The 21429-nt window shown below is 33.4% G+C and overlaps 1 protein-coding gene across 1 annotated transcript; it reads right to left on the bottom strand.

The window, feature by feature from the left end:
* Positions 1-4158: 4158 nt before the first annotated feature.
* Positions 4159-7346, bottom strand: LOC130950079 (protein FAR1-RELATED SEQUENCE 5-like). The gene is made up of 6 exons (XM_057878637.1): positions 6936-7346; positions 6204-6842; positions 5103-6119; positions 4918-4983; positions 4692-4772; positions 4159-4506 (listed from the first exon to the last, which is right to left on the bottom strand). Exons 1-6 carry the CDS (start codon positions 7344-7346, stop codon positions 4159-4161), a joined length of 2562 nt encoding a protein of 853 aa, XP_057734620.1.
* Between the last annotated feature and the right edge of the window lie 14083 nt (positions 7347-21429).

The raw sequence follows: 21429 nt of genomic DNA, 5'->3' as shown, positions 1-21429 counted from the left end.
TTTTGCATTTGTATACCACACTATTGATTGACCCTTGTTCATTGTCATTGTTCATTACTTAGCTACGTAATCAACATTTCTAATATTATTGCCTTTATGGTCTTTGTTTTGTATTTAGCTGTCAGTTGGTTCATTCTGGTTTATAGTTTACATTGCTAATCTGTCAAAAAATCCAGTAATAAAATAGGAACTAGTTTCATATTTGATTATGCAACATGTAGAAACAATAAAAATAAGTCAATAATCAGCTGACATGGAGTTTGGAGGTATAGTTTTTATATTTTGGAAGTCTAGTTTTCGAATCTTTCAGGTGCGTTAAAGAGATACTTCGACCTATTGTTGCACACAGCCTTGATTTCATGTGTTTAAGTTAAACCTCTTACAGTCTTTTGATGCGCTTATTGATGTGTCATTCTTATGAATCCAGTTAAAAGAAAGAGCTGAGAAACTTGAAAATTGGAGGATGAAGGTCAAAAATCATGGTGAGAAGATGGCAGAAAAGAAAGAGTTATTGCGTCAACAAAGCTCAAAGTGGATCGATGAAGCTAATCTTGAGGCACAAATATTGGAATCCATCATTTCCTTTCACTGAGTCCCTTATACTTCCACATTTATTATGGTTGGGATCAGTGTTGTATTATATGTTACATAGAAGTTATATTTTTGTCCTATGTTCAATCAAGGTTGCATCATCATGCAAATAACGTATCCATTCGGGTTAGCCACTGCTACATTCAAGATGCATAATACACATGGAAATAAGTATGGATATTTTGGGTTAGTCTGGGATTATAGAGCAAGTACTAATGTACCAAGTTTGAATGCTTGAGTATGAAGTATTTAAGTAATAGTGACTGAATTTTCCTTTTTGACCATTCTCTGAAAATTATCCTTACTGTCATCAGTATTTATTTTGGTCTAGTGAGATGGAGAACATATTTCATAGTTAGACCATTTTTTGAGCTACATACCTATTTCAAGTGACAACTAGGATTATGAAACTACTGTATATTGTTTGATCATAACTTTAGTTATTTATAACTAATCTATAACAAATTAAAGAAGCAATATCACAAGTGAAATGATGTTGATTATCCATAGTCTCCCTTCTTACAAATAAAGAGAAACAAAATGTTCATCTAATAAATTCAGAATAACCTATAATTAAAAGCATCTTCACATAGTTCTTAATTAAAACTTCCGCCTACTAAGTTATCATAATATATAGAAAAAGAAACTATCAGATCAAATGCAATAAAACAAAAACATAAAACTACACAAAGATTGTGTGAAGTGAAGCAACACTCCTTGCGGGTGTGTTTCATAAACCACATTCGGAAATATTTGTCACTTACACGCTATATATGGCAGAAACTGCAGAAATAGACCTTCATTTCTTAATGAAGAGTCATAGACTTACAATGAACTTCCTCTAGCTTACAGGGTCATTAGAAGATACACTTAACCTCTTACTAGTACATTATATGAACATAATGCGACCAGTTCAATGTGACTCATCCGCATTCGTCGTTCTAAAAGTGTAACCACGAATGCCTCTGGCAAAATTTTACATGTGATGTTGGTGTATGTATATCAAGGTTTCTTCTTTCAAAAATGTAAAAAGCTTCATAGCAGAAAAACATCCTGAAGCACTTTCAGAATCACTTATGACCTCCATGACCTCCTCTAGAAGCACTTTCATAATCACTTATGATATGAACATGAGAAAGACTATTGAGTGTCTCGTTGAAGAAACCCTCTTCCTGAAAGGTGTGAGTTAAAGCTTCTTCAAGGGATGACTTGGCATTGCCTTGCAAATCCTCGAGTACAGCAGATTTCTCACCAGGTGACAGCTTGTACGGTGATTTCTTTAAGAGTGTATTCAAAGCCAAAATTGCAAGTATCCTTGTCTGAGGAAGTTGACTTTTCAAATTCTTCAAAAAGTGGCCTATACGAGCAAAAGCATAAATAGTAAACACAATGCACAAAAGATAGCACAAAGGAGGATTCAAAAGTATATAACAAGCAATACAAACCAGCTGTTTCACTCAGGAGTCTAGTTGATGAATTTGGGTGGTTCCGAGAAGCCAAAGCTAGCAAGAGCAAAACTCTGTTAGCCATTAAAGTATACCTGAAAGAGAAAAGTATTTTATTGAGCTAAGGCTTTGAATGTGCAAAATTATAAAATAGAAAGCATATGCAAGTCAAAAAGATGTAAAGCGGAAAGCAAAACAAGGATGAATAAGATAAAACAAAAGTAGTGAAGAAACAGAGCCTAAAGCATGTGTCAGGCCATCTCAATCTATAGTGAGTGTGAAACAACTTTAAAACCTAGTCAAATATGAAAAGAAAGAAGGCCAAATGAGTTGCCATTTACCGCCAATGCAAGCCAGTGGAATCAAAACTCATGGAGCCAACTTGAGAAACCAAATCTGAAAATCCCAGTCCACAAGTATGGTTGTCTTTGTCTGATATCCTAAAAAAGCTTTTAGATACTCCAGAAAATTGGATGTTGTACTTTACAAAAAGCTGTTGAAAATCAGGAACTATTAAATTATATCAAGACAATAAAACTACAATACAAGTCAACAATCATCTGAAGGGGATAAGTCTACCTCATTAATTGCTTTCTAAGCTTTCAAGGAGAAACCAGCAACGTATTAGTCTCTCAAATTACCCATAGCACAACAATTTCTAACTACAATGAGAAACAATGAAAATGGAAATACCTTGAGAGAATAGCCATGATAAATGAAGAGAATGACTTCAGATCCTGGAATCAAATAAAGCATATAAGAGACATGAAACTAATAACCACCCAGAAAGACAATTTAAACAAAATGCTTGATCATCACCGTAGTCAACTGTTTAAGAACCGTTTGTGAGGCAAGGACCAAACAAGAACCCAGCACTGCATATTCCTCAGCATTGGAATCCTGCAACTTGTTGGTAAGGGTGATAACACATTTAGAGATCACAGACGGCCATCTCTTGATTAGCTTCACTAGAGCTTTTCCTGCAAGCCTAGCACGATATATCAAATTAAATCAGCCACAAAAACACTAGTGACATCAAGTAACAGTAAAAAATTGTTGGACTAAAGTTTTAGATCAAGTTAAACATTAACAAGCTCATCAAAACATACTTTGAATTTTACGATGATGTCATTGTGCATAATATTCTTTTCTATATTACTTTTGGTAGACCACAATTTTAACAGAGAAGATAAGGAAACAACAACATGAATAGTGAAGACATCATACTAAGCACCCATGATAGACATTGTAAAACTTTCTAAAGGCTAGTTAGTAGTGAATGAACAAAATGTTAAATGAAAACAATAAAGAAGATTGCAACCAATAAAACCCATTTCATGCTTTCATTTTTTTCTTCACAAAATTCTAAAAAAAACACTCAAAATGTAACAGAAAATGAAAATAGAATTGAAATTGCAACCAAACAGGCCCTAAAATCCTGTTTTCTGATTTCACTTTTTCCTTCACAAATCTTAAAAATAAAGAAGATTGAAGATGAAAACTAAAAATAGAAACAGAAATGCCAACCAAACATGCACTGTCCTTCCCCCAGAATTCACAAACACACCCTAATAAAACACAACAAAACTCACACAACCAGCTATATACATACCTGTACTGATCTATTGGATAATAATGAACCTGACTTCCAAGAAGGGAATAAACTCTTAGCATTTTGGTAACAAAAGGCAATAAACTCTTAGCATTTTGGTAACAAAACAAAACATTTTTCAACTGAAATAAAAAATAACGGCAAGTGAATGGACTAAACAGCATAAAGACAGAAAATTCACAACCACCTTCTTATGCAAGGAAACAGGCAAGCATTGTTTATAAGCCTAAACCAGTACAAGTCATGTGATGATAAATAAATATTTGAGCCTTAATTATTTAAAGAATCTTTACAACTCATGAAACAGCTTGAGTTATATGAGAAAGTGGCAAGAAATTTAACTTTGTTAACCAAAATATTCAACTTCTTGGCAGTTATTTCTCTCAATAACTGCATAGAACTGCTATAGAGCTTTCTTTGACATGAATCTAGCAGAGAATTTGATAAGTAAATAACTCAATTGGAACTTCAAATTGCATAAATTAAAAATATAATATATAGATTATAACTCTATTGCTTTTTGTTGTTGATGACATCATTCAAAAGTCCAGCCCAAGTATTGCTATCACGGGGTCCACTAGAATACGACGAGACATGCGAAAACTGAGGATATGATGTAATTCCGGCAGTAGAAGGATATTGGTTGAAGTACGCCATGCCATTTGGAACAGGATGAAAAGGAATAGGGAGGACTCCACCATAAGGTTGATAAAGAAGGACCACTGGATAATGATGCATAGGATACTGTGGCAATCCTGGTATCTTGGTTGTGGCTGCATCTGGAACTTCGGTCGCTTCTATTCCTGATGTGTTGGTCTTAGCTTTTAATGTCTCTTCACTTAGACTGATTTCTTCGGTCTAAACATAAATCACAATTTTTAAATAATTACAATACAGAATTTATGCAAAGTGTTTCTCTCACTCGCCCTTAAACTCTCGGTTGCACTTATGGTATTGGATTAATATAATTTAAATTCAAACTAATACTTTAATTTTCCTTCTTGAATTATCTAATATAAATTATTAGATATGCAAAATGTTACCTTCTGTCGACTTTTTTTGCCATTTGCTCTAATCTTCGGTGTCTCTTTCAATTTAGATACAGACTTCTTGCTTCCACAACCCTTGAATTTTTTGTAACAGAATAATAAGAAATAATATAAGCACTACGAGAATAATATGTTGCAAATTTGAATTAAAATGACAATAAATTTGATAGATGGTATAACATGGACAAGTGCTCACTTTAAAATTATTTTTATTGTGCACGGGTGTATTTTCTCCTGATTTTGTGTTCTGAGAGGGAGTCCGTTTATTGGCATCACATTCTTCAACCTGCTAAGAAAAATTTTAAAAATTGCTCAAAATATAGCATTATTTAATAGTTCTGCGAAAGACACTAAAATAATAGGTAAGCATAAAGTATATCCTTAAGCAAGGCATTATATTAATACCGTTGGTTCATCTTCCGCATTTGAGTATTCGGCGGGGGAGTCCTCCTTGGCGAGTAATGGACATGTCCTAATGAAATGCCTGCCTGACTTACAATGCGAACATCTTCGCCTCTTTTGCCCTTTTGGAACCTTTCTTGGAGCCCCTTTTGACTTCACAACAGCTGGATCACCGATTAGCGCTGAAGTGGGGGAAAGCCTCGCTTGTGCATCACTTTTATTTTGCACCTTCGAAATTAGCTTAAGTAACTCACCTGAGATTTCCCTATAGTCTGCTGAATTTTTGGAAGAAATATCACAAAGCTTCCAACAAATAGATGCCATTGCACCGCGTCTAAGTGTGGGCGCTATATCATCAGCGGCGTCTTGCTCGCCAATTGAGCATATAAAATCACTCTTTGCATCTCTTGTCCATCTTTTCAGGATAAGAGATGTAGGGACGCAATTTGCATTGCAATGCTTCAAGACCCCAAAGATGTGGGAGCATGGTAGTCCACGAGTCTCAAATAGCCTGCACTCACACGCAAACAGGTCCTTGTCTTTATTGTAAGACACTTTAAATTCCCATTGTTGATTAAAATACTCACTCGTGCTGTACTCAATAATGTCTCCACTGTTTGGGCATTCAGTCACATTTAAAGCACCTGCTGCTTCTATCTCATCTTTTACAAGTTTAAAAATATTTCTAGTATAAAGTTCAGCAGCTTGTTTCTCAAAACTTTCCAAGCACGTAGTCAAAACAGGAAACTTATAAAAGGTGTCAAAGTCAGCAGTAAGATGGTTGTTTCGGTAATGCCTTAGTACTTCACTAAATTTATGCATGAATTCAAGGAGACTGGTTTTACTGTCAACATAGTTCTTCAATAATGAATGAATTCCCTCACACTGTGATGTAGTTCTTATGCGGCCAAAGAAGTGCTCCCTCAAATATGCGGTAGCCCACTTCATTCTGTCATTATAAATGACCTGGACCCATTTATTCTTGGCAAGTTCGTATTTGGATATGATCTCATTCCATCTCTGTTCAAATATTTTTACGGTAAATTGTCCATACAATAATACACTAAAATCGTCCCAAAAATGCTTATTTTTTATATTCTGTACCGCATTACGATGGAGATGCCATGCACAAAGGTAGTGTGGTATACCAAGAAATACTTCTAAGATAGCCTCTCTCATAGCACGGTCTCCGTCTGTCACAACGCCTCCGGGTAGTTTCCCTGACATGATTTCCGAAAATTCCTTCAGTGCCCACTTGAAAGTTTCGGACTTTTCATCTGAGAGCAGAGCGCATCCAAAGATAGTCGTCTGGCCATGGTGGTTGGTCCCTGAAAATATGACTAAGGGCTTGTTGTATACATTTTTCTTGTAAGTGGTGTCAAAAGCCAGTACATCGCCAAAACATTCGTAATCAACAACGCTTTCTCCATCAGCCCACACCAAATTATCCAACCTACCATCCTTTAAGGTGAACTTTCCTAGAAATAACGGGTCACTATCTGCCTTAGAAAACAGATAGGCCAACGCAGCAAATGCATCACCGTCTTTCACTTTGCCACGCCTAGTCTTACTAATGTGGTTATGTAAGTCTTTGCTAGTAAAACCCACTTTATCATATCCACCTTTTTGGGAAACCATGTAACCCATTATGTGGCAAGTTTTAACACCACATGCTCGCAAGCTGTCTGCTTGTGTTTTATCGGCCTCATCAAGCCCACGATTCGCGGCAATAAGATGTATGTACTAAGGTGGACACAGTGGATGATTGTGTTCACTCTCAAAGACACTGACTTTCCACTTACCCGTTCTATAGTGACGAATGAACCGAATCCTCACCTTGCAGTTGACACGAGTAATTGCCCTATGCTCCCTTTGCCGATTGTCCCTTTTAAGGTGCTTCCAATGTCTTTCTCCTGCTTTATTGCAAACCAACTGTCTTGTATTAATGTTGCCATTAGCATCCACCGTCTTCAAGTCTTTTCGGGACACAAATCCATAGCACTTGGCATATTTGGCATAAAATTCACAAACTTGAGATTCTGTATCAAACGCCAGTCCCCATATGTCTTCGATGGTCAAATCAGTTATCAACTTTTCCAAACCACCAGTATTAATTATATCTGCCTCTGCTTCATCTACAGTTACATCCACCATATCATCACTTTCATCGGAACTACACTCATACTTAACACTTAAATCCTCAGATTGATCACCATCCTTATACGACTCTTTGCCATCATTCTCCATGACTGAACTTAAAATTTTAACATGTTAGGTACTAACTAAATGCTAGGAGAATGGAATAGGCAAAATGAACTAAACTTTTTTTTAATTAAAATTATTGGTCAATCAAATTTTATGAAACCTAAGAGCTATTAGTGCATAAGAGTGTTAAAACAGTTTTTCATACTTAAAAAAATTCGAAGAAACATGTGGAAGTCTAAGCTCAACTTCTAGGTGTTTTCACAGTTTTCTTAGTCATCCCTTGCATTTTCTCAACAGGTTCAATTCAATTTCCTTCTGAATTTCTTGAATTTCTGTGTGTGATTGATTTTCCCTTTTTTTCTTTCAATTTCCCATTAGTTTCTTATAAAGTTAATTCCTTTATCATATGTTTCCCAGTTACGGTTTACTACTTGTGTAACTGATTATTATTTTCTTTTCTTAGTTATCTTTTGTAATAGTACTGTCCAGGAGAAGATGGCAGAAACCGAGTTTTTATCACCAGTGGTGAAGTCTCTAACAAGAGATGCAGAAGAGAGGAGGGAAGCAGTGGGACTGCTACTAGAACTCTTTGATCTTCCTATAGTTCGAGGGCAAATTGGAAGAATTCAAGGGTGCATTGTAATGTTAGAATGATCTTCCTACTTGAGGTTGCCTTTATTGAGTTCTCTCTAATCATTCTTTTATTCAATTTTAATTTTGGTGAAGCAATTTTGAGCTTGCAATATGATAATATCTTAGGTTGGATTGATAACTGAGGATAACATTTGTACAGCAGAGTGTATAAACCACTCAAGTTGTCAAACATCTACCCTAATAATTGAAGCATAGAAGACAGTTGTTTGCTTTACAAGCATTGGAGAATAATCTGAGTCTGTCCATATCAATACTAGGGGGGAACAAAAAAGGAAATATTCTTTTTTCTAGTGGAAATTTGTATTATTAAGGGTCTTTTTTAATACCTTACTGTAAGTTTTTGTGCTCTTGTCATGTTTGGGTCACATTGATTTTTGTTGATATAAGTACTGTAACATTGCTTTGTCATGTACCAACAGAGGGAGAATTCTTCTGTGGATTATTTTTCTTGTCTATAAGATTTTTTGTGTGTAAAGAACATTAGTTACTATATTGAAAGGGATTTTAATTTTAGTCCACATCTTCTCTATTTGGACTTGTTATTATTTCTATCTTACCATTCCTTTTATTTTAAATCATTTCTAATATAAGGCCCCTGAAAAGAAATTGGGTTTGGCTACCAGTCAATCAAGTTGGTGTTGGGGGACATTTTCACTTACAAGTCAGCAAGGATATTCAGCTTAACAATTTCAACAAGCATATTCAACAGTTTCATATTTCAAGCTTTCAACAAGGATATTCAGCTTAACAATTTCAACAAGCATATTCATATTCATAACAGTTTCATATTTCCAATACAAATCAACAAAACAACAAATTTACAACTTACAAGTCAGCAAGGATATTCAGCTTAACAATTTCAACAAGCATATTCAACAGTTTCATATTTCAAGCTTTCAACAAGGATATTCAGCTTAACAATTTCAACAAGCATATTCATATTCATAACAGCAAGTCAGCAAGAAGTGCAGAAAAAAAAGTAAGTTTACGAACAGAGCGGGTGTAATGCATTTGACAGAACAATCATTAAACTTCAAGTGCAGAACAGAGCAGAAGCAGATTACAGAACTGGAGCTTACCTGTTTGACAGAGTCACAAAGCAGAAGGGCGAGGCAACGGCGAGTTCGACCGGAAAAGCAAGGGCGACTGGGCGAGGGCGACGGCGCTGGAACGGCGAGTTCGACTGCGCGGCAACGGCGAGTTCGCGGCAACGGCGAGTTCGCGGCAACGGCGAGTTCGCGGGTGGCGGGTCTATATATGTCCTGTTCCTACTCCCTTGGTTGAGTTGGTTCCTTCAGAGTTCAGACCGGCGGTGAGACGAAGAGGATGACGGCGGGCGGCTGGGGGCTGGGGGCTGGGTGAGTGAGGTGAGGCGGACTGGCGGAGGGCTGATAGGGTTAGGCTTAGGCGCCGTTAGGGTTGGGGGGAAAAGGGGAGGGAAAGTGGAAACTGGGGTCAGGTGGGGGTGGGGGTGGGGATTGGTACCCCTTATGGCTTTTCTTCTTTTTTTTTTAAAATAAACCAAAACGACGTCGTTTTGGAAAAGGAATAAAAGAAAAAAAAATTTCTGAACCGGTCGGTTAACCAGAAACCGCCGGTTTTCCGGTTTTCATCAAAACCGGCCGGTTCAACTCGGTTCGAAATGGCTCTTTTCCTTATCCGGTTACATCACTCAACCAGATCGGTTCTGGATCCGGTTCACCGATTTTCCGATCGAACCGGCCGGTCTGGTCCGGTTCTTACAACAATGGCTCCAGCACTTGCCTTTCTTCTTTTTTTATTTTTTCTTTTTTATATTTTTTTCTTAAAAACCAGACGGTTCTACCGGTTCATTGGTTAACCGCCGGTTCGACCGGTTATTTGCCAGACGGTTTCTAGACTTATCCGGACCGGTTAGTTGACTGGATCCCGATTAATCCGGTTGAACCGATCAGTCCGGTTCGATTTTCAGAACCATGCTGGTTAGGGTTCCTCTAACCAACGGCACCGTTTTGAGCAAATTTAAGAAAATCGGTTGGGTCCCGGATCAGTTCGACCGTCCGGTTCTCGACCGATTTGACGGTCCAACGACGATTTCTGAATCTTTCGGTTTTGATATATGACCGATTCGTTTTTTATACCGGTCCACGGTTCGACCGACCGATTCAAACTGGTTTTCAAAATCATGGTCTGAGCCGCTATTTTTTCCGGTTCACGATTTGACCGGTTCGAGCAGTCGATTCGAAACCGTTCGCAGAACTTGGCGTTTTTCAATTATTCCAAAAATTCGTATAGGTGACGGTTCGGTTCGACTGACCAGTTCTTGGCCGGTTCGACGGTTCAATTGTGGTTATTGAGATTGGGGGTTTTAACATTTGTCTGTGTTGTTTTTTGTAGCGGTTCATGGTTCAATCGGTTCAACCGGCTGGTCCGAACCGATTTTCAAATATAAATTATAACTATTCTCTCATGTTTTTATTTTAAAATGCTTAATACATTTTAGTATCAAATTTTCAATTAAGCTTACAACACATAAGTGGTTCAAGGAATTAAAATGCTAGAGTGAAACTTAATCTTCACCTAAATTCAACCATAATCGAACGAAAGATAGAAACATTAATTTTCAACAAGAGTCCATAAAAAATATAGTGCATAATAATTTTTTAAGTAAAAGAGATGAAACTAACAAGTCTTAGTAGTTAATATAATCTAAACATGACTACATGACAATTACGAATATTTAATTTTTGTTTGACTCCTTTTGTTTATACTTATTGTAATTCCTGGTAGCATATTCAATGACATTATGCAGCATCAAGTTGTGGGGCCTTAGAATCAAATCCAACGCAAGTTGCATCCTTGTACCATGATTAACCTGAAAAATATAAGTATTTTAGGTTACCAACAAAACAATACACATTAGCAATTGTAGTACTTTTTTTCTAGCAAAAGAAAATTACATTTATTGTATAACTATACGTCTTCCTGTAGTTTGTCATCCAAGTTGCCACCCATACCCCACAATCATTGCTGTGTTAAATAAGACGTGGTTAGCTTATGCAGATAAAAATTTAAAAGAGGAAAACACAAATACAGATATTCCTTATGAGTCAGGAGCTTGCTCTCCTGTTTCTAGCATATCCACAAATGCAAAATCAAGTATCCTTGGCCTGAACGGAGTGTTGTATTTATAGAACGAGTCATACTTTAGCATATCTTCCAGATATTTTGCCTATTTATATAGGAAAAAAAATTAAATAAAGGACAATATTTGAAACCTAAAAAAATGCCATAAAAGTGAAAATGGGGAAAGTTAATTTACCAGCTTTACTATACTCTATCTCTTTTGCTCTTTATTTGTAGCAATCGGTAGGGAGTCTAGCAGAATTGTTTGATGATTGCACAAATAAAAAACAACCAGATACCAATGTGTGTTGTTCTCGTTGACAGGTAAAAAAATCTAATACCAACTTTCACGTATTAGAATATTACTAGATACATTTTTTTTAAAGGTATATATCAGTTCATAAATATAAATGCCATTAAATAATAAAAAAAATTAAAAATACAATAAATTATATACCTTTTCTAGACCTTCATCAACTTTTTCCATAAATTCTTTTTGATAATATTTTAACAGAACTTCAATTTTGGTATCACATTGCAGTATGAATTGCTGAATTTAATAGTTAGGGACTAAGTTAGTGACACCAATTAAGTCATAAGATAAAATAAATAAAAACGATAACAAGCTTGAAAAAGACATTGCGTACCGAAAACACAGCTGGCAAATACCAGTGTGTTTGACATCCTATTTTTTTCTCCTGCATGGTTAGCATAGTAGCCACCAAATCTAACACCTATGTGGTAAATAATAAATATATTAGGAATTAAAGTATGCTAGAGATAGCAGTTTAATTATGCACTTACATCCCCATGTACCCGCTCCTTGGGAATTAATGACTTGAAATTATCACGAGTTCCGCTAAATTTGTTTGTTGTCACCAAATACTCATCACTACAAATACGAATCACATTAATATTGAACTATTTTTTTAATTTTTAGTATATAGATAACGAGATATTTAACCTTCGTTTATTTGGTGCAAACACATAGGTTGCCATTTTAATATCTAAGTCATCCAAATCCATGTATGCAGGGGGCTTAAATAAAATCGGAATCCACTGCAAAAAAAAAAAAAAAAAAAAAAAAATTGGTGAGATCACAAAGTTATGTAACTGTAGAGGATTCATGCGAATGCCTGAGATATGAGAACTTACAGATGGCCATTCAATTCTTCGTTTATTGTGCTCGATATTTTCTTGGTTTAGGGTAGACATGCTAATAGAATATCCACTTGGTGTACTCTTTTTTAAGAGTGTCTTTTGCTCCTCAGTTACAGATTTGTGTGAGGTCCCTGGTGGAGTTTTTTTATTTTTTGAAAAGTTGTCTTTAATGGAGGCAGCCTTCACACTAACTTTATTTTCAGACAAATGTGAATTCCAGATAATTCTTCTCTTGGCCTTATATATCTTCTTATTGCGTACACTTGTCTGTTTTGATGCCTTTTTATTTGTACCAGAGTCAGACTGATGATGTTGTGGAGACTTTAGCAGTTTAAGAATTTCATCTGTATCTCTTGGATTAGTAGATTCAAAAGGATATAAGAAAGTAGGAGGCTGAAAATTTGTGACAGTTGGACCTACAATAAATGATGGTGGGAATATGTTGTATAGTGATGGATGCATGGTTGTCGGATATTGGTTAGAATATACTGCAGCAGTATAAAAGCCAGGGTAGATAGAATACAAAAATTGGGGCATGTGTGGTATATGGTTCAAGTACGAATAATGTAAGAGTTGGTTATCAATAACATTAATGCTAACATCTCTTGTGTCTCTCTTGTAATCTCTACGTTGAGGTGATTCGGATGATTTTCGCTTACCCATACCAAACACTCAAATATATATGTAACACAATTAGAATTATAATGTGAATATAATTTGCTAATGATATGCTGAGGAGTGTTCTTATATATATACAAAAATTTTGTTTGTTTATTCTTTATTATTGAAAAATATCTTTCAAAGGATTTTATTGTTATATATATATATATATATATATATATATATATATATATAATATAATTATAAAGAATGTGTATCTATGATTGTAATTTAAAAAGATTTACTATTTAAAGTGGATATTATTTTTTTATAAATAATTTAAAATAATATTATAATGTACATGCTAAAGATCTTATAATGCGAAAGGCTTTGCCTATTAATACATAATATTTATTAATAAATATTTATTTTTTTTAAAAAAATCATAACATTACCAAAACATGCTAATTTTAACTTTATTATTCTATGTGATAATAAATAGGTAATATTTAATAATAGTTATATAGTATTTTCAAAATTATATATTATTGTAAATTTATTATTTTTATGTCGAAATTATTCATAACAGATATTATTATTTAAATTTATTATTCAACGTGACAATAAATACGTAATATTTTGGAAAAAATATTCTAAAAGATCATTAGGAAGACTTAATTATTAAAAATGACCTTTAATACCAACATTATTAAGAAGGACCAAATTTTTTTATAATATTTAAGAAGAAGAACTAAATCTTTTTATAAGAAGATAAATATATTCTTAACTATTTTTTATTTATTTTGTATAATCTTTAATATATGCTATTTGATTTACAATGTAACGAAGATATTTATCAATATTCACTTGGGATTAATTAGTTATTTAATTTAAAAAGAACTACTCTACAAAATTGTTAGAGAGATTTAATTATTAATATATTGATTCTTAACTATTTTTTTATTTATTTTTTATAATTTTTATATTAAAAATTTTTATTTTTTCTAAAATTTTGGTAATTTTTATTATTTATTTATTTATTTATTACTTTTATGATTTTTTGTCTTTTTTTTCTCATTAGGTAAAGATCATAAAAATAAAAAAATAAATAAAAATAAATATTTAATTAATAAAAATTACTAAAATTTTAAGAGAAATAAAATTTATCAACATAAAAATTATAAAAAATAAATAAAAAATAATTAAAGATATATTTATCTCATTATAATAAGATTTGATTCGTTTTCTTAAATATTATAAAAAGATTTGATTCGTTTTCTTAAATATTATAAAAAGATTTTGTCTTTTTTAATAATTTTAGTATTAAAGATTCTTTTTAATAATTAAATCTTCCTAGCGGTCCTTTTGAATAATTTTTCCTAATATTTTTAAGTTACTGAAAATTTATTTTGTTTATTAATACATGATTTAAAATAGATATTATTATTTTAGCTTATTTTAACTTATAACTCTACGTAATACTAGTATTTAAATTTGTAATATTGATTTAGATATAATATTAATTTTGATGGAATATATGATTTACTTATAAATAATATAATTAATGTGATTTATGTTGATTATAAACTAATTAGATTATCAATAATTAGAATGAATATTTGCATTTAATATAGATTTAGCGTAAATTGATATATAATAACAACTCTCTTTTATCATTGTTATGTATTTTTATTCTGAAACACATAATACTACAAGCTAATTACAATGGTAAGAACGCGAAGAAATAATCGAGCTACTTCTGTTGAGGCAAGTTCTATTCCTAACATGAAGATCTGTCAAGAACCAACTAAAATTCTGAACAAGTACGTACTATTTTTTTTGGTTTCTTGTATTATAAATTTATTCTAAATGATCTTGTATAATTTGTTAATAATGAGTATATTTATTTACATATTTGATTAAAAGAATAAAATAAAAATTATGTTAATTCTTTAAAAAAAAAAGAGACAAATGCTGCCACTATCCCTTCCCCCTTCTTTCTCCAAAAGGAGACCAAACCCAACCCTAAAAGGTAAAAACTCCATTACAGCAGCTATCCATCCTCACCATATAACACCTCCTGACGGGGCATCTCTTCCATCCCCGTTGGTCCTTCCAAAACAAACCTACTTCTATTTTATTTTCTTCTTTTTCACTCTGGCGCAGCATTGTCCACTGGGGAAAAGTAACTGGCTAATGGGAGACCTGTTCCACGTCTTAGCTTCGACCTCCCAGTCACAGCACAGACATGTCTGACTGACAGCCTTGTTCCGAGAGTCTAAAGAACCCCCAAACAAAGTAGCCTTAAGCACCTCTCCTCCTTCGTTCAATTTCCATTCTTGAACCAAACATTAATTTTTCTTCCAATGCTTCTCAGCCTAGTGCAGCACTTTCTACTCCCACATTACAAATCTTGTTGGCCCCCCTGTGCTAAAGCAAGTGAAGAACAAGGAAATGCATGAGAAATACATCAATCCAATTATTTCCCCCTCCTCCTTCATTCAATTTCTTTGAGTATTCTTGTTTTTCTGAGGTAATTTCTTTGATTGTTGATTGTTATTAACAGGAAGAATTGTTGATTTTTGTTTTTGTTGAGTTAACTACTATTGCTTTTTTTCAAATTTCGGAGTTAGTTTTTTACTTTGATCTGAATTTTTGTGCTATTGATCTAAATCTCGGAATTTTGTTCTCAGTTAGATATTCTTCATGTTAATTATATTTTTGTATTCTTTTATGTAAAAGCTATATGGACTTGGGTTTTTTTCACATTGAATAAAATGAGATTTTGACCCTGCATGCAATATTCTAATGTTACAGTGAACCCAATCCATCATTGAAGGACAGAGTGACTTTAGACTCATTAGCTAATTCTATTGAGCAGTTGACCCAAATAGTCCAATCTCTTGTTCAACGATTGGAAAATAATGTCAGCTCTCCCTCTAAGGTGTTTAAGGTCTTTGGTTCCAATTCTAAGACTCTTAACCAACAAAGTACTGCGTCGAATAATTCATTGTTGCTATGGTGTATTGAGAAGGCCAAGACAGATCTGTCAATTGCTAAAAAAAGGAGAACAGATTCACTTGCTCCAATCGATATTCCTGGATTAGAGCTACCTAGTGTGAGTACTAAGTAATAAGTAGTTTATTATTATTATTATTATTATTATTATTATTATTATTATTATTATTATTATTATTATTATTATTTCACTAATAACAGTTTTTCTTATATATTTAGTGGGTGCAAGTCTGTTTTAGACCAACAGCTTCAATGGGTTTAAACGAAACTGAACTTGCAATTGCAGCATACTTGTATGGTAATCATTTGATGGATAAGTAAGTAAACTCAATTAGAATTTTATTTGTTAACGGTGTTATTGATTTGTTTAGCTATTTTTATTTATGTTAAATTATCTTTGGCAGCTACAAGGAGGATATAGTAATTTCAGAGTTTACAGCTCGCAGAGATGTATTCAGGAGCTTGATGCCAGGAAAGCCAATCGTTTCTCTTGTGCTAGACTTAGTAGCAGATATGATGAGCATAGAGTTGACCAGAGAAAGTGGTTATTGGTTTTTACCCACAACTTTTGCGGTAAGTATTTAGGAGTGTATACTAAAATAATATTGGTAGTTGTTATTTGTATTGCGCATATAAACTAGTGGCTGAAATAATGTAGCTGTCAGAGAAGACAAAATTGGATCCTAAAAGTCTGCCGCTTTATATCACATATGGTTATTTGGGTAAAGTTGACTGCTTAAAAAGAGTAAGTTTATATCATTTTAAATTCATATTAGCAAATATTGGCATAAAATAATTTTAATAACTAAAATGACTTTCTCTTGATTAGGTCTTTATCCCTGTATCTGAAACTACTGACGAAGGTCATGAACACTGGTACCTCGTAGTGATTGATCATGTTAAAGGACAAATCATTTTGCTAGACCCATTACCCATTGAGAAACAGTTCAAGCGAAAGAGGACAGCCTTGAAATTAGTAACTATATTTTCCTTTTTTTGTTAATTATCTACATATATGACTAAAAAAACAAACGCTAACATAGACATAAACAGGCCATTTATTTGGACGAGGTATTGGAAGATCGTTCATTCTATGACTTTGAGACCACTCCAAATCTGATTTCTTCACAATTTGAATTTGAAGAGCCGGAAGGCCTTCCGACCCTCGAAGCTGGATCCTAAGATCGTATAATTAGTAGTTATTGATATGAAATTTATGCAATTATATAATACTCTAATATAGCTTCCTCGATATGTAGGAGTGACGCGGGTGTGTGGGTTGCAAGTTGGATGATAGCTTGTTTTGAAGATGATAATTTTAACATAAAGGTAATGTTATGCACTAATCTTTTCCTTCGTTCTTTCTTCTATATTTAAGTAGTTAAGCCTAATGTTAATTATTCAAATTTTATTAGGTGGATGATGGGGTTCGCATGAAGATTGCAGTCTCACTCGTGTTAAAGATTCATAATACGATCAGCTATACGGTCAAAAATAATGCCATTGAAAATCTTAAAAAGCTGAATGATAATCACCATCGTGATGATTATGAATTTCCACAAGATTAGATTTGCAACATAGGATATTTATTATTATTTTTGTTTTTATTATTTTCTTGTGGGCATATGAGCCGTCTAGTGACATACGACATTATATTTTGTTTACGTTTGTGTTGGTATTTGTTTGCCGGATTATTTAATTTCTCCATTTGACTATGTATGAATTTATACTTTTTTGGAGATTGAAATTTAGTTCTTTTATACTCTTTTATACTCTTTTGGCCTTAGTATGTTGCATGTCAGTGGTTTTTCTTCAATTGTAGCAATTGGAATGCAACAGAAAGGTTAATCTAGAACCAGGGGGCTTCACTCTTTTTGATTTTGTTTTAGAGCCATAAGTAAATGCAAACTCTTAAGTAAATACATTCAGGTCCACTTTGATATGATGCACAAAATCTGTATGGCTTTTTTTCTTTCCTGGTAATATTTTGATCTATTGAATCTAGGAAAGAGGGGAGAAGTTTAATATGCACAAGTACTCTCAAACATGTTACATACTAAGGATTGGCACTGACTTAAAAAGAGGAACCCAATATTCCGCTTTGTTTTGTAATTTTTTCTTTCTTTGTTATTTTCCTGTTGTGCCTTATAGTTTAAACAATTTGATGCTTAATAGGATCAAGATTGTTATGAGCTTTCAGCTGAGTATGAAAGGAAGCATAAGACTGAGAAGTTGGAGGAACTTGGGAATATGCTAACTGGTCTTTATGCTGGGGATTCTATTGTCATTGCCAAATCATTTTCCCACATGCTTAATTTGGCTAACTTGGTAGAAGAAGTTCAAATTGCCTACCGAAGAAGGATTAAGCTATTAAAGATGGGCGATTTTGCTGATGAGAACTCTGCCATCACTGAATTTGACATTGAAGAAACCTTCAAGAGGCTTGTCACTGAACTAAAAAAGTCCCCACAGGAAGTGTTTGATGCTTTGAAGAAGCAAACTGTAGTTCCGTGATAACCTTGATTAGATTCTTGTTCTTTCTTTACCTTCTTGATGTTTGATGCCCTTGTTATCTACCTGATAACCTTCAGCATGATAGTAGTTCCGTGATCCTGTGAAGTTTCATCTTATTATCATACTAATTGATGTCTTTTACTCATACTGTGTTTCTTTCATTATTAGAAAGTTGGGGAATAGATTCTGGATTCCAATGTCATTGCTGTTATTTTTTTTCCTTTGATTAATTGTTATTCAGTAGTGGTTTAGAGAAGGAAGTTCATCCTCGAAGGTTACCTAATTGATGACTTTAATCAAGAATTGATTCAGATATACCAAACCATTTCATGGAATGCTTTCTTAACAGTTGAAGCTGATGAATGGAGACGTGCGGTATCTGAGGGATGCTGGCAAATCATCTTTCATCTTAACAGTTGAACTGGCTGCTTCCCAGAAATTGATTGCTTAAAGTTATAGGAAAATAAATACTTTGAGTTTTTGTACATCATAGAGACTGACATAGATTAGTTGAGACAAATTTTGTACAGAAGACTTTTTCTTTTCATTTTGAAGATTGTCCATTTTGGTCTCTTCCTTGTATCATTCCTTTGAAAGTGTAAAAATAGCACATGAATGAAAGAAAGTTATTGCATCTCATTTGTTGACTAATTTATTTTTTATTGGCTTTATTGAATCTGAATCATCTTTTATATCTTTATGCAGCAATTCAAAATTAAGTTCAACATTGTTTTGAAGAAATTCACTGAAGTTGATGATTCGTTTCATTTAAATTAGAATTTTGAATGGCGGTTGAAACTACAATTGTAACTCTGTTATGAACTCACAGTTTTCTTATATTAGAAGTGAAAAGAAGAGACATTCCATGTCATTATAAATAGTAACACAAGCTAGAGACATTCCATGATTGAGTGTCACGAACTTCAATTTTCACAGTGATTCTGGTTTTGCAGAGGGATGTGTTATAGAACTGTAAATTCATATCTTAACCTTTAACATCTCCATTTGCATTCATTTTTGAACACATAGACTGCTCATAATTTCAGAATGTAGGAAAAAAAAAAGGTGAAGGGAACATTTAATTATCCAAACTTGAATCCAATTTTGATTTGCTGCATAAATAAGAGATGATTCAGAAAATTTAACCATATATTGAGTAAAATTGCAGTTGGCCTTGGATGAAAATAGAACTTAAATCAGTTAAATGTAAGACTGATCTTTGCTTTTTGAAAATGTTAAGGCATTGCTAAAACATCAATAAAGAAATAAGAGAACAGACATATAAATAAATAAGCCATACATCCCATGTTAGAAATTTCTTTAGCTATAAAGGAGATGTTATCAGTTGAAATTTACCCTTTGTTAGTGTAAAATTGCATTGGCAGGTGGTGGAATCAGCTTCTTGTGTATCATTGGTGCCATGAATTAAAGTTTTCTATAATTCTATCCCTTTTTTCTATATTAAAATCTTATAATTTTTTAGACTTGAGAATTAGTGCAACCTATGAGAACAAATGAACAATGAAGTATGGTTTATCTTACACCAGGCAGAATTGTTACTACTAGATACTGCATATGGTTCCCTTTGAAGAGGTAAGATAAAATATTTAAAAAAGAAAAAAAATGAAATACTATGAAAATTAATCTCTTATTCCTCTTGTCTAGTACTTTTTAGCATATAATATCAGTATTTAAAACAAATTATGAAGACTATGAAAATTCCTTTTGCAGTCTCAATTCATATGTACTGTTGTTTGGTGGTGTCTGGTGTGTAAAATATAAAATTGTGATTTTTGTTTACAAAAAGAAAAATGGAGTATTTTGCTTGCTGACTTTAATTCCAAAATTATGGCTTGGAAAATATTACAAGAGTGTTACTTACCTCTATGATCAACATTGACAATGAAAACAAATTAATGTATACATCAAACAAATCTGCATGATTCATAACGTATTATCAACTATATTCGATATGATATCTTTACATCCATAACAGATGCCAGACCTTAAGATGGATTTTTAGCAACTTCTTCGGTGTAGCCACTTGCAACAATGTTTTTTATTGCACTCTTAAAAATGGTGTCCAAATTGCTCAAGTTCTTCCAATTGCACTTCTGTGAGATTACTCCAATCAGCATCACTCAATTCATCCACCTCATGTTCCTCCTTGGGTTGGCTAATCCCAACTTCTGAAGAAACCACAGGACTAGACAATCCAAGTTCAAGCTTCAACGCATTAGAATGATCTTGATTAACACTGCACATGTCAAAAACGGAGGATTCCTTATGACCTGCTGTTGTTTCGAATTTTTCGGCAGAGAATTCACAACTAAGGCAAAAATTAAGATTGACATGGAAAATTCAGAGTAGTAAATTACTAAGTTCACAATATATTATAATGCTTTGCATCAATTCATAGTTAGAAGTTAAAACGAACAAGAGGATTATAATGCATTGCATGTATTCAATAACAGAAAAAATTACTACCTGCAACCTGTGATGTGTAAGTGTAACTTTCTGAAACATTAAGATAGATAAAAAAAACGTAAATAGATATGTATATTATTAATAGTAAATTAATAAAAAGGCACTTCTCAGAAACATTGATTCATCAATCTCAGAGTTAAACTAAGCATCCCCAGTTGAAAAAGGTCAGAAATTTGAAGTACCCAAATAAATTGGGTCGCGTAGCAATACTTGAGATTCAAGCAGTGATCAGAAAAACGACAAAAGAAATTGAAGAAAAAGTCTATGATTCAAGATCCTATACCATAAAAAATGGAGAAAGAAAAGTTATCTTACCATTATTCTTGTTTGTTAATCTCTACCACGATCACACCTCGCACCATCTCATTTAATTAAATTTCCAATTAAACTTAAAAAAAAAGTTATCTTACCAGATCATATGTACCAATTAGAAAATGAACAGCGCCTTAAATCCAGCAAGTTTACATTGTAGTTGTTGAAATAGCAGTATGAGAGTTGTCTTGTGTGATAATATGAATAACTTAAGTGGCATTGAAATGGCTTGTTAATAATGTATCATCATATATGCTGCTCCAAATGGTAACTG

This window comes from Arachis stenosperma, chromosome 9 (assembly GCF_014773155.1).
Source record: "Arachis stenosperma cultivar V10309 chromosome 9, arast.V10309.gnm1.PFL2, whole genome shotgun sequence".
Classification (NCBI taxonomy): Eukaryota; Viridiplantae; Streptophyta; class Magnoliopsida; order Fabales; family Fabaceae; genus Arachis; species Arachis stenosperma.
The sequence above is the reverse complement of the archived record's forward strand: the minus strand, read 5'-3'. Positions and strand labels throughout refer to the sequence as shown.

Bases quoted from the DNA above. Each gene is read 5' to 3' on its own strand.
- LOC130950079 (XM_057878637.1), bottom strand. From the start codon at position 7,346: ATGGAGAATGATGGCAAAGAGTCGTATAAGGATGGTGATCAATCTGAG. The intron at 6,120-6,203 runs GTACAGAATATA...ATATTTGAACAG, and splicing joins GGCATCTCCATCGTAATGCG to AGATGGAATGAGATCATATC. The intron at 4,773-4,917 runs GTGCACAATAAA...AAAAAATTCAAG, and splicing joins AATCAGGAGAAAATACACCC to GGTTGTGGAAGCAAGAAGTC.